The sequence below is a fragment of the Haliaeetus albicilla genome, chromosome 10, assembly GCF_947461875.1.
Source record: "Haliaeetus albicilla chromosome 10, bHalAlb1.1, whole genome shotgun sequence".
NCBI classification, from domain to species: Eukaryota; Metazoa; Chordata; class Aves; order Accipitriformes; family Accipitridae; genus Haliaeetus; species Haliaeetus albicilla.
In genome coordinates, this window is record NC_091492.1 from 29,029,623 (window position 1) to 29,043,757 (window position 14,135).

The 14,135-nt window shown below is 50.2% G+C and overlaps 1 protein-coding gene and 1 long non-coding RNA gene across 5 annotated transcripts in view; both read right to left on the minus strand.

The window, feature by feature from the left end:
• Positions 1 to 12,701, minus strand: part of SGSM1 (small G protein signaling modulator 1) — a 45,795-nt gene extending 33,094 nt beyond the window's left edge. For all 4 annotated transcript variants that reach the window (XM_069794547.1, XM_069794548.1, XM_069794546.1 and 1 more), the window contains exons 1-2: positions 12,592 to 12,701; positions 12,413 to 12,456 (exon numbers count right to left, since the gene is read on the minus strand). In XM_069794547.1, coding sequence (XP_069650648.1) covers positions 12,413 to 12,456; positions 12,592 to 12,610 — 63 coding nt within the window. In that variant the 5' untranslated portion in view covers positions 12,611 to 12,701. The remainder of the gene's footprint in view (positions 1 to 12,412; positions 12,457 to 12,591) is intronic.
• Positions 1,490 to 2,668, minus strand: LOC138687443 (uncharacterized). Its single transcript, XR_011326617.1, has 2 exons — positions 2,631 to 2,668; positions 1,490 to 2,044 (listed from the first exon to the last, which is right to left on the minus strand). It is a non-coding gene; the product is annotated as an uncharacterized lncRNA (long non-coding RNA).
• Positions 12,702 to 14,135: the final 1,434 nt, after the last annotated feature.

A 14,135-nucleotide genomic window follows, 5' to 3' on the forward strand; every position in this document is an offset into this window, starting at 1 on the left:
CAGGTACAACACGCTGCTATGAGACTGGTTCTCCATGGCTCAGCTTTAGCAGCTCAGACAGAACAGGATTATTCTGCAGGGCTCGCCCTCACCCTTTGGACACAGAGCATTGCCCACCGTGCCTGCAGCCTCAACAGATGTACCTGAGCCAGCTCTCAGCTCTCCAGCCCACCTTCCCATGCAGACTGCGTTGTTTGCTTGATATTTTGGAGCTAGAAAACTGGGCTAGGCCGAACTTTGTTCCAACCCTACACAGCAACTGCAGGTTGCAAACTTGAGTCGCTTATCAAAGGAGAGGATTTTTTTTTAAGTGCTTTGACTGCCTGTTTCCAATGATCAGCTTCCAACACAGGTTGCCAGCAGACTGTCCCACACCTTGCTGAATGTCTCCTGTTGGAAGGATGCTGTCCTCCCGCCGTGTCTCCCAGCGCTCCTGGGAGCTACCTTGCTGATGTGCTGAACTCAGTTATTGTCTACAAGGAGGATGGTGAAAGGAGCATCTGAACACATGCTGCTGCTAAACAGTAACGGTTCAGTTACTGTACTCCACAGAGGTGACTTCTCCCAGTGCCCACGAGTTGGGGGAATACTGCTCAGGGTGCTCTGACTTTCAGGGTGGGATTCTGCATGAAATGCCCTTAAAGCTGGATTATGTGGGGGAATATGGTCCTGCGATCAGGGCAGAGCAGAGCAGGGAATGCAGAGCAGCTGAGAGCTGCCTCAGCTCTGAAGCAACATCATCTCTGTTTGCCCCCACACCTCTGTAGGATGCAGGAGCTGCACACAAGAGATGTGGAGTTTAGTGCTCAGGGAGGTTTGAACCTTGCTCAGAAAGTGCTGGAGAAGTAGGTGTTATTAATGAAGTAGGCAGCCCTAGACTGACGGCCCCATGAACCACCATAGCTCTGCCAGCTGCCATCCTCCAGCCACACTGCTTCCTCAACACCATGCCCACCACAGCCTCACTGGCAAAGCTCTGCCACCTCATACCAGCAGACCATAGGATCTGCCATCCCTCTGCCTGTCCCCCCCATCACCCCACAGCCCTGGTGTCAACACTGCAGCCTTTTCAGGCAGACCCCAGCTGTCCTGCTCCCAAGGTGCCGTGCCTGTTACAGCCAGGCTGCCCTACCCTGCTTGGAGCACCGTGACTTCCATCCCCAGCTGTCACCCTCCCTAATCCTGCCGAAATCAGAAAAACTCCAGCTGAATGTTTGGCCCTTAAATGTTCAGTTCCTAACTGTTTTTTTTAAATGCAGAGCTGCCAGCATGCCTGGATCTCATCTTCTAGTGCCTCTATAACATCTTGCTTTTCACTCTTTAGTTTCAGAAAACGCAGGGGAAAGGGTTCAGAGTGCAGAGATGTGGGTGTAAGAGAGGCTCTGCTTATCAAGATGTTCTCTCTAAAGGCACCGGGAGGAGGAAAAAACAGCAGGTCAAGACTTGACCAAGCAAACCTTATATGTATAAGAGACCTTTAATGGCATCATTTGGGGAATTAAACTCCTTTGAAAGATTTAATCAAGGTCATTCAGGCACAGCTGACAGCAGCTCAATAAAGGAAATCCTTTTACAAATATGGATTAACAAAAAAAAGTCATATCTAAAGCCAAAAGCATCTCTGCATGTCAAAACAATCAGGTCAGCTTCCAGCGCCGCTCTGCTCCAATGTGCTGGGTGATTAACAGAGCCTGCTTGTGAACTCAGCGGGAGCAGGACTTGCACAGTGATTTCACCTGTATCCCAGCACTCAGATGAGCTGACAATGAGTCAGGAACTCGCAGCAGGGAACATCACCGAGATGGATCTTGGGACTGGAGGTGGCTCAGAGTGCTGGAAATTCACCTTGGCACAGCACGATACAGCTCCTGCAGCTCCTACATCCCAACTCTTCGCTCAGAGCAGCAACTCCAGCTGCCGGAACACCCTAGGCACAGAGGTCTCCACTTCCAGAGACCCACAAAAAAAATCTCCCTCCTCTACCTCAGTGTTTTATTGTGGCAAGTGGCCCAAAACTGCAGCTGTCCCCTATCAGGGCACCTTCCTGCAAGGCAAGGCCAGGCCAGGTGAGGTTAGCAAGCCCTTCATTTCCTTACACCCCACGCATAGTTTTACCCCTTGTACTGTTGCCACATGCTGAGCACCACGGAAGGGGGCAGCTGCAATCCTCAGGCTTCACGGCTCCAGCAGTGTTTTATTTTAAACTTTAACAACAGAAGGACCACTGTGAAACAGAAACAGGGACAGAGCAAGTCCCAGCAACAGGAAAGGAGTCCCCCTCTTCCATTTGCTGCATTATAGCGAGACATATCCCTTGACCCGGGCTGCAGTGGTGAATTGGAGACGGGAAACAGCACACACTTATTGTCCAGCAGCAACCAGCGCCCAGGTGCACGCCAAAACAGAGTTCCTCCTTTTCGTCCACCTGACATTACAAACGTCCAACAAAAACACGCCAATCCCTGCTTTTGAAACCCTGATCAGCCCAAGAACCATCACCAATCAGGCCCTTGTCGCAGCCCTGGCAGAAAGGTCCAGCAATGCATGATTTGGGGCCCTCAGGGATTCCCCAAAATTAGGCTCTCCCAGCAGGTTGAGTTGTCTTAGTCCAGATGGCTTATGGCCCTCACCTGGCCGGGCTGAGCTTCCTCCGTCAGCAGGTCATGGGCACTTCCCTCTCACATATCAACTAATCTACTAGAAAACGATGAACACACAGATATAAAATGTACTCTCACGGCAACACTGGTATTGCCCCTATTTTAATCCCCTCAAAATACATTTGAGCATCAATGCACATAGCTACATAGTTACCAGCTTCTGATTAAATTAGGAACATATTCAAATTTAAGCAGTATATTCAAATATTTGTCAGCCACCTTTCATGCAAGCCGTCATCTCACTGCTCTGATGCAACACCCGCAGTCACACCTACCGCAGGACTGCCTTCTGTGGGGCACGGACCATCTGCTTATCCAGTGCCTGTGGAGCAACCAGCACAGTGGGACTCCGGCTCTGACTGGGCATGTTGGTGCCAACACAGCACAAACAACCTGCACTCTCAAGGCACACAAAAAAAAACCTTCCAAGAGATGCAGTTTAGTGGAAAATTACTCATTACAAGAAAAAAAAAAAACCAACACTGTATTGACTAAGGTTATCACACTAAACAAAATAAATCAAAGATATCTAAAGAAACAGAAGTGGAAAGGGCATTACAACAAGGGCACTCACCTGACGTGAAGTGCTAGAGCAGAACCGGAGCAGCTATACAACAACTACAAAGCCCCAATAGGTAGGAGCCAGACAGATAGATACAGTCTCGTAACAGAAAACAAGTGTTATACCGAGAAAGTTTTCAAACAAAACAATCTTACATTTGCCCATAAATGGACATGGCTGGCATCTATCTGTAGGACAGCTCCAATCCAGAGAACCCCAAAACTCTTGACAGGTCTCCTATGCTGTTGTCTGCAGATCCCGAAGGACTCTCCCACCCAGACCCCAGCCCCTCCACAGCCAGCTGGAACCACAAACACTGCAGCAGCAGCCATCTGCCACAGTGTTCCCAGACCCTCTCCTGAAAGCGAAGTGGGTTTGTGACACTGCGGGGATGGAGAACACCAGCTAACCCACATTTGGCTCACTCCATAGAGAAGACTTGAACAGCCTCTAAATATGCTGCATTCCAGCATTTTAATGCTAATTGTCATATTGTAGCCAGAACAATCTCAACAAATGAAGCTGCCCACTCTTTATCTAAAGCCAGTCTAAGGAAAATGAGATGTTTGCTCTTCTTTTATTAGAAAGGAAATTAAAACAGCAACTAATAATTTGTGTGTAGGTAAACTCAAGAGGAATATCATAAAATATTCCACAGAAATAAAAACACTTCTCCTGGCTCCAGCTGTGAACACAGGACAAGTCACCCCCTGCTCTGGGACAGCAGGGTCACAGGGAGACCCCACAACAAGGTGTCCATACAAACCCAACAGCATCAATTGCAGTTCCAAAAATACAACAAAAGACAGGCTAGTCTCGACATTACTGTCTGACTCACTGACTTGTGAACAAGTGAGCTAGTCCTCCTTTGTTTCATGTGCATGTCTGAATTACAAGGAAAACAATTTCTTTTCCTCTTTATCCCTTCTCCAAACCTGGATCCAAGAGCCACAGGCAATGAGAAGAGTCCTTGGGTTATTCCATGAATCGGGGGCATCAGGAATCCCAGCACACCCACTTCAGACCAGGGATTTGAGCTTGCACCCCCATACCTCCAGTGAGGCTCCGGATCTCAGAGGTCTCAGCCTCTCCTTTGGCTCCCCTGGGCGTGGCCAGCTCCATCGCAGAGAAAACATTGCTATTAAAATTTTGTTTGACACACTGCTTCCCCCCGCCCCCGCTTCAAAAATAAATGAAAACAAAACCTTACCTATCCAACAGTCCCCAGACCCCAATGAGAGATGCAGGCTTAGATCTCTCTGCTCCAAAACTCCCAGGGTTACGGTTCATCCCAAAGTCCAACTTGCCCATAACAGAGCTTCATAACCGTACCCAGTCCCAGCTGTCATTTACATTGGTGGAGCAAGCCAAATATTACAGCAGTTACAATAACCACCGAGGTGCAGAGATCAGGAGCAAACCAATAACTCTGGGTTTAATTAGTCTAAGGCAATATTGACTCAAAACTCTGTTTTACCTGACTGGATGTTTCCAGGCAAGTCACCATACAACCTGTACTCCAGATGTTTACAGTCACAATTTCCTCTGCCACACTTCTTGCAAAGCGTTTCGCTGGTTATTAAGGCATCTGTATTGAAGTGCAGCATCTCCCATATATTTGGCCATGCTCCTAACTCTGTGGAATTGTTTATAGCAAGCCAGATGCAAACAGAGCGCCCAGCTTGATCCTTTTCCGAGTCCTGTTTCAAGGTGAAGCTTGGTCACTTTGCCAGAAGGGCTGCAGAACAGCAAGCTCTGTGCAATACGGCTGCGGTGACGCTCCCAGGCATGGGCCTGTTTGCTAGACCCAGCCTCACGGGTCCCCAAGACAGGACCCTGGCAGATGGCCTCTGGTACGGAGACACACAGGTAACCGAGCAGTGAGGCCGACAGCCGGGTGCTCAGACTCCTTTGTCCCCCTCCAAAGGGGCAAAGCAGCCAGACAATGAAGCATGTAGGGCCAGAGCAATGGGAGAGCAGAACCAGGTCTGATTTCAGCCGTTGTAGTGGGACTTTCCACAAAGAGAGTCACGTCATATAAGTAAAAGCTACAATACAATAAACGTCTCCAGTGGTTGAGTCGGTCTTTGCAAAAGTATGGTTTTAGAAACTGCTATCAATCTGGTTTGGTCAGAAACTGTAAGACCTTCTGCTGAATGTTCACGTAACCTGTAATCCTGAAAACAAAAGACTTACAGTAAAAAATATAGTGGAAATTAAAATGTCTTCTGCTACCTCTGAACATCCACCTCTGCATGGAATGTCCAGGATTTGGGTGGGATGAGATGAGGCAACACCAGAGCCAGGAACCTGCACTGTCTGTATCTTCTCAGTCTCCACCTTGCCTAGGAGGGCAACCAAGCACCAACCATCATGGTGCCAGACAAAACTAGTCTGCTCACCAGCAGCACTGCAACAGCTCTGAAAAACCCCAGCAGATACAGGAGCAGCCTTGGAAATCCTTCCCCCTTCCCATCTCTTTCTAACAGACTGCAGGAAGATGACTCCTATCCCAAGAAAGAGCATCCTAATAAGCATTCAGCACAAACAAGCACTGTCTTCTGGATCTACAACTGCCACTTGTCATTCAAGTCTCTTCACTAAATCTCAGTGCATTTCTTTTCCATGAACTTGTTTAATCTGCTCTTCTATGTTAAAAAAACCCCAAATCTAAACAAACAGACAAAAAAACCCCCATAACCCCCCCCCAAAAAAAACCCCACACTGATGATATAGGCTTTAAACTTGGTTTGCTTTTGTATGTCTGCTTTTCAAATTCTTTTATGAGCTGGTGTTTTCTCATTCTCATTGCAGTCTTTAAGTGCTGCTTTGACTACATGTTGGAAGTTAATTCTAGCACTTAAAAATCCCATTTTACGTGTCAGTTTTGGTGCAACAAGTCCACGTGGGCACTCCTTGATGTAATCTGAGCATTTCTTTAATTGCTTCTCTGAATCAAGGTCTCTTTCCAGGAATAAGCTCTGGTTAAGCTCCACAGGAAACAGTTTCCCATACACTGTGCAAGACTTGTCCACGTAGCACTACAGTATTATCATTTCTCAGGTATTATAAAATGCTAAAGGATCACTTTAGCAGGTGCAATATTAGGACTGTCCTAGGTATGTTTGTATTTGCAAGGACAAACATGATTCCCTTGCACCGCAGTTCCAGCAGTCACACCGCAGGGCTTTGCCACCAGGTCACCCAGTTAATGTTTCCCCGCAGAAACACGAGGCTGGTTTTTTTCTCCAGCTCTTAGGTTGGCTTGTACCAAAGGTGGTTCAGTGTCCCAAGGCAAAGCAAGTGCAGCATCTCTGTTCAGCTCTAGGACACAAAGACATTACGCCAAACCCCAAGTCCTCCACTTCTGGACTGTCCACTCCAGTGCCCACAGAAATCTCTGTGGGGCACAGCATGCTGGGGATGGTAAATAGAAAAATCAGTACATTCAATCACACCACCTGCGCTGCAGCTAAAAGCCACTTTTTCAGCTAAAGTGGAGCTTCTCAGTTCAATACCTTTCACAAACCAGATTTATCTTCTCATTCGAAAATGAAATGTCTGCCTATTGCCTGCCTTGTTGCTACAACATCCTTTTTTAGCAGACTTGTTTATAAAATTCACATGATCAAACTCAGTGTTGCAACATACAGTTTCTTATCTTTCCAGCAACAAACACCCTGATTATTCCAAAAGCAGGTGCCAGACAGACTTTTCCAGCACCATCACAAGTTGCAGCCAAGCTCTGCCACTTACCTAAGTTTACTAGCTGACCACTAAGTAATTCCAATTAATTGTGCTCCAATCAGTTAAAACACTGCCAGCTTCAGAGTACATGCACTATTTACACAAGAGACTTCAAGTACTCTCGCCAGCCATTTTGATGGACCACCGAGAACACGGCCTCCTCGTGGGAGGACAGCACAGGGACAGCTCCAATGGCACCATGCACTTTACATGCACTTGCCTTTAAAGCCGTTTGGCAGCTCCATATTCTTGCTGCCACAGAAACATTTATCGCAATCCTACCAATTGAGACCTCTGGCTTTTATAAAAGTCTTATTTAATTATTTATCATCACTTACTAAACAAAACATAGCACTTTCTGCAGCTGAGGTATCATCCACGTGACACGTGGGATTTTCAGACTTTCCACAGGAATCATGTGCACTCACAGCTGGGAACTGGGCTGAGCCTCCTTGGGGGGCTAAGGAGGAAGAAGGTGGTTATATGCGTTAACTCTGAATATTTGGACAGTTTGCTGGAAAAGAAGACAATAAATAGAAGGGTCCATAATGCAACATTGTACCTTGGGGGAAACAGGAATGATCCCAGTGATGTATATTTGCTGACAGTATTTTGCACCAGACTTTCTTCATAGGGCATCAACTTTTGGCCAAAAATCCATACGTACAACACTAATTTAAGATGACTTAAATTCATGTTATAACTGGTTCTATTCCTGTTGTGCTTGTCAAACACAAACTTCCATGCCATCTGTTGGCACTGCTGGTACTGCTAGCTGTGAGATGCTCAATAAAGACACTGCAACATTTCAGGAAAAACTTTAGTCATTTCTCTGTTTTCAATGCCTGATCTCAAAGCTTTACCCTGTTTTGTTCTGCACCCATCAAACCACAAAGCTTCTGTTTTCCAAGGTGCTAAATGTTACGCTGACAAGCATTTTGGATTCAATTAACAAACGTGGCAAAGACTGACACTACTCGCACTGAAACCAAGTGCAACTTCCAGCCCCGAATTGCTTTGAAGTCCTGAATCTGTGCAAAAACAGGTATTTCCATGGCGACAGCCAGGACGCCACAAGGAGAAGAGGATGACATTTTGGCAGCAGAGAGGAGAAGCTGGGTGGGGAGGAAGGAGGCTCCTCTGGCATACAGATCTCGTCTCCCTGTATGCTGAGAAGGAAGACGAAGGAAGGAGGAGAGCAGCACGAAACCTTTTCTGGGTATGAGAGATCAAGCCAGGGGGTTCTGGAGTATGAGAGCACTTCTGCACACCACTGCTTTTATCTTCAAAAGGAGAGAAAATGGTCCCCAGTGATTAGTAATACTCTCTTCAGAAGAGGTCGATGCAGGCAATCGAGAAATGCTGCATTAAAGCTGTCTGTTTACTTTTGATATAGGAACATTTGAAAAAGGCTGACCTGGGTGCTTGAGAGGCATCAGAAAGTCCCTCTGCAAATAGCCACTTTCATTACAAACCTGCAGCTTATCATCCTCATCTTCATTTTGCCTCAACAGTTTTGACAGCTACACAAAGGCCTTTTTTTTTTAAATTGGCCTTGAGAACATTTAAAGCTATCAACATTAATTTTTCAAATCCTAATAACATTAAATTAATTTACAATTTTCTACCAATCCAGAATGAAATAGCTGGCATTGACACCCGCAATCTGATATTTTGGAACCACAGGCATACATACACGCTCCAGAAAAACAAACCCAAGCTGCAAAAATATTGCTCTTACCAGTCATTCTGCGTTACTTAGCCACAAACTAGACAATATGGCTGCGTAGCGGGGGCACATCATTTAAAGGGTGGGAGGAAGACAGACTGACTGTTGTCCCTATGACATATGATGATGGAATTAGTCAACAGCTCCATAGTGACAACCATTCAAGCTATTAAAAAATAAAAAATATATCCGATAGAAGACCGTGGGACATCAGCAAGTGAGCAGGCTTTGGTCAGTCAACAACAGTTTCTTAAAAAATTCTAAGAACAGGCAGCAAAATATTCAATACAGGCACAGCAGTTATTGACGAGTAAAAGACTTAAAGCTACTCGCTGAGTGGCAGGTTAAATATAAACTAAATTTGTGCAGAAGAATAAGCAAGACAACTGTTTACTTTCATATTCCATTCAGCTTTTCACACAACTAATTTTCCAGGCACAGTGTAGTACAGCCTGTGTTTCACGGGTAACACCTGCTTCCCCACCTATTCTTGTATGCACTGCAATTACCTAGAGGTAGTCCAAAACATACCACAGGATTCTCCTCTATTAAAAATGAAACCTGCAAAAGAAGGGGAGGAGCATGGGTTGCAAGAAGAATATTTTTAGTTGAAAATCCAACACCCTTTTAAACCTGGATATTTCAGGCTCTGGTTTTTAAAGAAGCCTCATTGCATCTGATAAAAACTCTAAAAAAAAAAAAAAAAAATCAGAGAAGATTTGGTTATGCTTCTTATCCTGCATAACAGGAAACAGGATTCCTCAGAAAGTCATAGTTCCACTCCTTCCCTTGCAGTCCACTGACAAATAGTCAACTTTGCAGCTTTCAGGATTAGTTTGATTTGTTATGACTATATGGGGGGGACAGGGGGGAGAGGAAAAAGACGGTGGTAGCACAACTCATTTCAGCCTGTAAATCTACTGCAGAACAGGACTACTTAAAAATAAAAATGCATTAACCATGGCAACAACCAAATATCAAAGTCCATTTGCTTATTGCGGTGCTTTGGGTAATGTCAATTTACTGTTTCTCTACCTCCTCTAATCAGACCTCATCTTCACAATATTTTATTCATTCAGTTATCACACTAGGATGACAGACGTGGCGTGGCTTCCCAAGTACGATGGCCATCGCCAGCCTCAGAGGTGTTCACCTGCACTTGAGGACTCCAGCAGATCACACAGAGCCATGGCTGAAGCAAAACCAGACATGGTCTAATGAAATGAGAATATGCAGTTTTGTGAAAGGTAAAAATTCCGGGGGGGGGGGGGGGGGGGGAATAGACTTCTGCAGTTGGCCATTTCTACCACTCCTTGGGAGTCTGTACAAGCTCCCAACTTAACCTGAAGTCAGTCTAGGAGAGGAATTAAAAACAAAAGCATGAGCAAAATGGGCCTAGTGAGCAGGGAGCAACAGGCAAAAGAATGCCCCACCAGCTCCCAACTTCAGGGACGTTGCTAAATAATTAGCTACATAACCAATGGGATCGTGTTTCCCCAGGTTTTTTTAAATCCTAACAGAGCAAAGCCCAGGTGGAGAAAGGGCAGAACATGGGTCTCACAGGGAATTCCCCCACCTGCGTGGCTGCACACAGGCAGCCCCACCTTGCTGGACCAAGGCCCCTACCACATCTCACTACTTCCAGCAGGCACTGAGCTGGGAGAAACCTGAAGGAAAGTGCCTGTGCAGGCAAAGAACCCACATCCACACCAACATCCTGAGGCAGAGCCCAGAGTGATGAGACCACCAGAAAAAAATCTCTGCTCTGCGTCAGCACTGCCCTTGCTAAAGGGCTGCTGGAGAGATACCAGACTGTGTCAAAACCTATGTCATGGCACCATGATGCATTGGCCGGTGGCATTTCACCAGGGCAGAAGGGCTTTCCCCATACACCACCTCTCTCCTTCAATCTTTACTTGCGTTCACCAAACCCTTGTACGCTATGTTTATTTTACAAAAAGCCAGCAGAAGGGCATGTCACAACCCTCAGCTCTCCTCCCCTAGACACAAGCTGCATTTTCTACAAGCACACAGGCCCTGGAGGGAGAGCAAAGGGACAGAAGCCTAGTACTGTACGCCAGCACGGAAGATGCTTGTGTGCAGTGACAGCCCTCAGAGGCCACAGCGGTCTCCAGAAGGAAGCTCCCGTCTGCTGGCTGAGTGGTTTAACCAGCACACCGATGGGCAATCCTCACCTCCCAACCTGCAGCGGCAGTCGACACGCAGCCTGCTGTTTTGTCTCTCTCCACTCAGGAGGAGTCGCAGACAGACAGTAATAATGAGATGTCAGCTTTATCCACAATGCTAAATAAATGTCATACCCTTTTTCTGGTTTAATAGCTGTTGCCAAGGCAACAAGTAGTATTCCTTACCACCACACCCAGCACAGGATTAAAGGTGGGAAGTGCTCTGGATGAACAGCCAAACACACTGCGCTGTCACCCTCCCCAGACCTACCACCCACGGGTCTTCTTCACCCTACTCCAAGCAGTGTCTCCAGCAGGGATGTTCCACTTCCTGGAGCTGGATATCAAGATGCCCTTAAGACCAGAAACAAAACACCACGCATCACACCCTCCAAAATCCCAGGGGAGGTGACCTGCAGGGACAGACCACAGGCAGGAGAGGACAACAGCTCCTGGCAATCCAGTGCTCCACCACACGGCAGAGCAAGCCCAGGTTCCCCTGCAGCGGGTCCCACGACATTCAGCCACTTCAGACTCGGCAGCCATAGATGGGTGGCTCAGCCAGCCCCGCTGGCCCACGCAGCCCACCTCCCTGCACAAGCAACACACGAACTACGTGGCAGAAGCAGTGGGACTCTCAGCTCCCTGTCTAGACCTACTGTCAGCTCACTGTGTTAATGCTACAAACGTTATAAACACTAAGCTCTGCACAGACAAGAGGAGCTTGAGGCAGCTCAGCATAACACACAGTATAAACTAATAGAGAGTTAAAGATGTCCGAGAAGGGAGACCAGATGTAAAATGCCATCGATTTGCACTGGACGCACAAACACACATGTGCAGGTTCCCCATTTTCTTGGCTGGCTGGCCCTCTAATGCCCAGCTGCCGATGTCCGAGAAGGGAGACCAGATGTAAAATGCCATCCATTTGCACTGGACGCACAAACACACATGTGCAGGTTCCCCATTTTCTTGGCTGGCTGGCCCTCTAACGCCCAGCTGCCTCTTGCCCCACCAAAAAACACTCTGCTGCAACGAGGGGTTCGTCCCATCTCAGCTCCCAAGGTGAGCAGCACCGGGAGTTGCTCCTTTTTCCCTGCGGAAAATCACAACTTGTGAGAGTGGCTCTGCCACCAGGGAAAGCTGATTTTCAAGAGATACAGGACACTGGGGTGCCGAAATTCGCCGGTGCTGCTGCGGAGGGATGCTCCTCCACCTGCCTAGGTTCGCCTGGCGGCTGGAGCCCGCACCGCCCGGGGTGGGCTCACGCTCCGACCCGTAGCCCTCCTCAGGGTCGGGGGGCTTTTCTGGGGGAGGGGGAGGCTGTTAAATTCGCTGCAGCAGCAGTGGCAGGAGCCAGGGGGATACTGCGGGCAGACGAGCCCGGGGCCAGGGCTCCCCTCCGCGGAGGGTCCCGCCTCAGACGCCCATCACCGTGGGCCGGGGAGGGTCACCGAGCCGTGACAGGGAACCGGGGGGGGGGGGGGGGGGAAGACGGGGACGGGGGCCGCCGCGGTCCCGCACCCACCTCCTTCTTGACGGTTCGCAGCAGCCGCTGCCGGGTCTCCGCCTCTGTGGGGAGAAGGGGGAGAGGCCCGTTAGCCCGGCCCCGGTCCCGGTCCCGGTCCCTGTCCCGGACCCGGACCCGGCCCCGGCCCCGGCCCCGGCCCCGCCGCCCAGCGCCCCCGGCCCCGCCGCCCCCCCTACCCGCCGGGGCCGCCGCCATGGCCGCCCTCCTCCTCTCCGCAGCGCCGGCAGCAGACTGACGGCGGGGCCGCTCCGCGGGGCCAGGCCGGGCCGGGCCCACCGGGCCCGCACCGCCCCCCCGCGCCCGCCGGGGTGGGGCCGCCGCCGCCGCCAATCCGCGCTCGCGCCGCCGGGGCACGGGCAACCCCGGCAACCAGGGACCCCCGGACGGGGGACGGACCCCAACCGGTGCCCGTACCCTCGGGGGGGGCCTCAACCGGGCCTTGGCACTCGGGGGGGACGGGACACGACGACCCCAACTAGGCCCGGCCCCTCAGCGGGGACCGCAACCGGGAGCCCAGCTGCCAGGGGCTCACCAGTACCAGGGACACCCCCCCCAACTGGGACACCACCCCGCCCCCCCAAGCCAAGCCCCAGCACCCCCCGACCTGAGGCCGAGGTGCCCTGAGGTGCCCCGGGGATGGCGACCCGCGGGGGTGGGTGATACCGTGGGGGGGGGGCGCAGGCCGCAGCCGGGGCGAGCCCTCCGTGTGTCCCCGCAGAGGGGGAGTGCTTTGGGGGGGGGGGGGGGTTGGAGCTCCGGGAGTTCCTGGGAGGTGCGAAGTGACACCGTCCTCACAGCCACGCGCCATCCAGGCACCATCCCGGGGGCTCTTCCACGCCGGGAAGGCAATAACAGGCTGAGGGGACCCCTTCACGGGAGACCCGAGGTGCCTCCTGTCAAAATCACAAACCCCTTCAGAGAAAGGCCTGCCGAGCAGCTGCCATTAACGTTCTTCTTCTGTTTTTCTGTTCCCTCGTTTGCTGTTCCAGGACATTTCCATAGAAACAGGATCCCGGCTCCTTTGCAGTCCAGTTTCCAATAACTACAAACCGCATTAGAGCGAGGGTCAGCGGCGCCGGCCACGCTCCACGCCGGCACGTGGCCACCGGTCACCGACGCAGCCACAGCTGGCCCTCGCTGCCATCTCTTGGGAAGGGGACTTGATCCCGGCACTCGATCCTGTCCCGTTAGAAATTCCCAGCCCCCCCCAGTGACCCGCCAGCCCCTGCAGCCCCGGGCACGGCTCCTCTGCCGTACCGGCAGCTGGGCTGCATCCGAGCCTTTCGCTCCATGCTGGTGCTCGGTGGCCCTGAAGACAGCAGGGACCATCCATCCCAGTGGGTCCCCTCTGCTGCCTGGGCATTTGTCTGCCAGGAGAATAGGAGGGAGCTCTGGACTCAGGATTAACCAGAATTTGGCCCTTTCTGTACTTCATCTCTGGCACAGGGGCCAGGAGAATACCTGTGCCATATGCGTTGTAGAGAAAACCTATTTCCTTGTATGCTATTTGCTTTTCCCCATTTATTTGCTTGCTAAGTACCTTGTTAACAGAGGTGGTGGCGGCACAAATGTTACTGAACTGCAGCAACAGGGCCAGCTTGCTTAGGGGTGAGTGATTGTTGATCCAGAAGGATCCCAGAAAGATTCTGGGATCTGTGGGAATCTAGCCTGGGCAGCTCTGGGTGCCGCTGGTGGGAGTCACAACTCCCTTCTGCAGTCA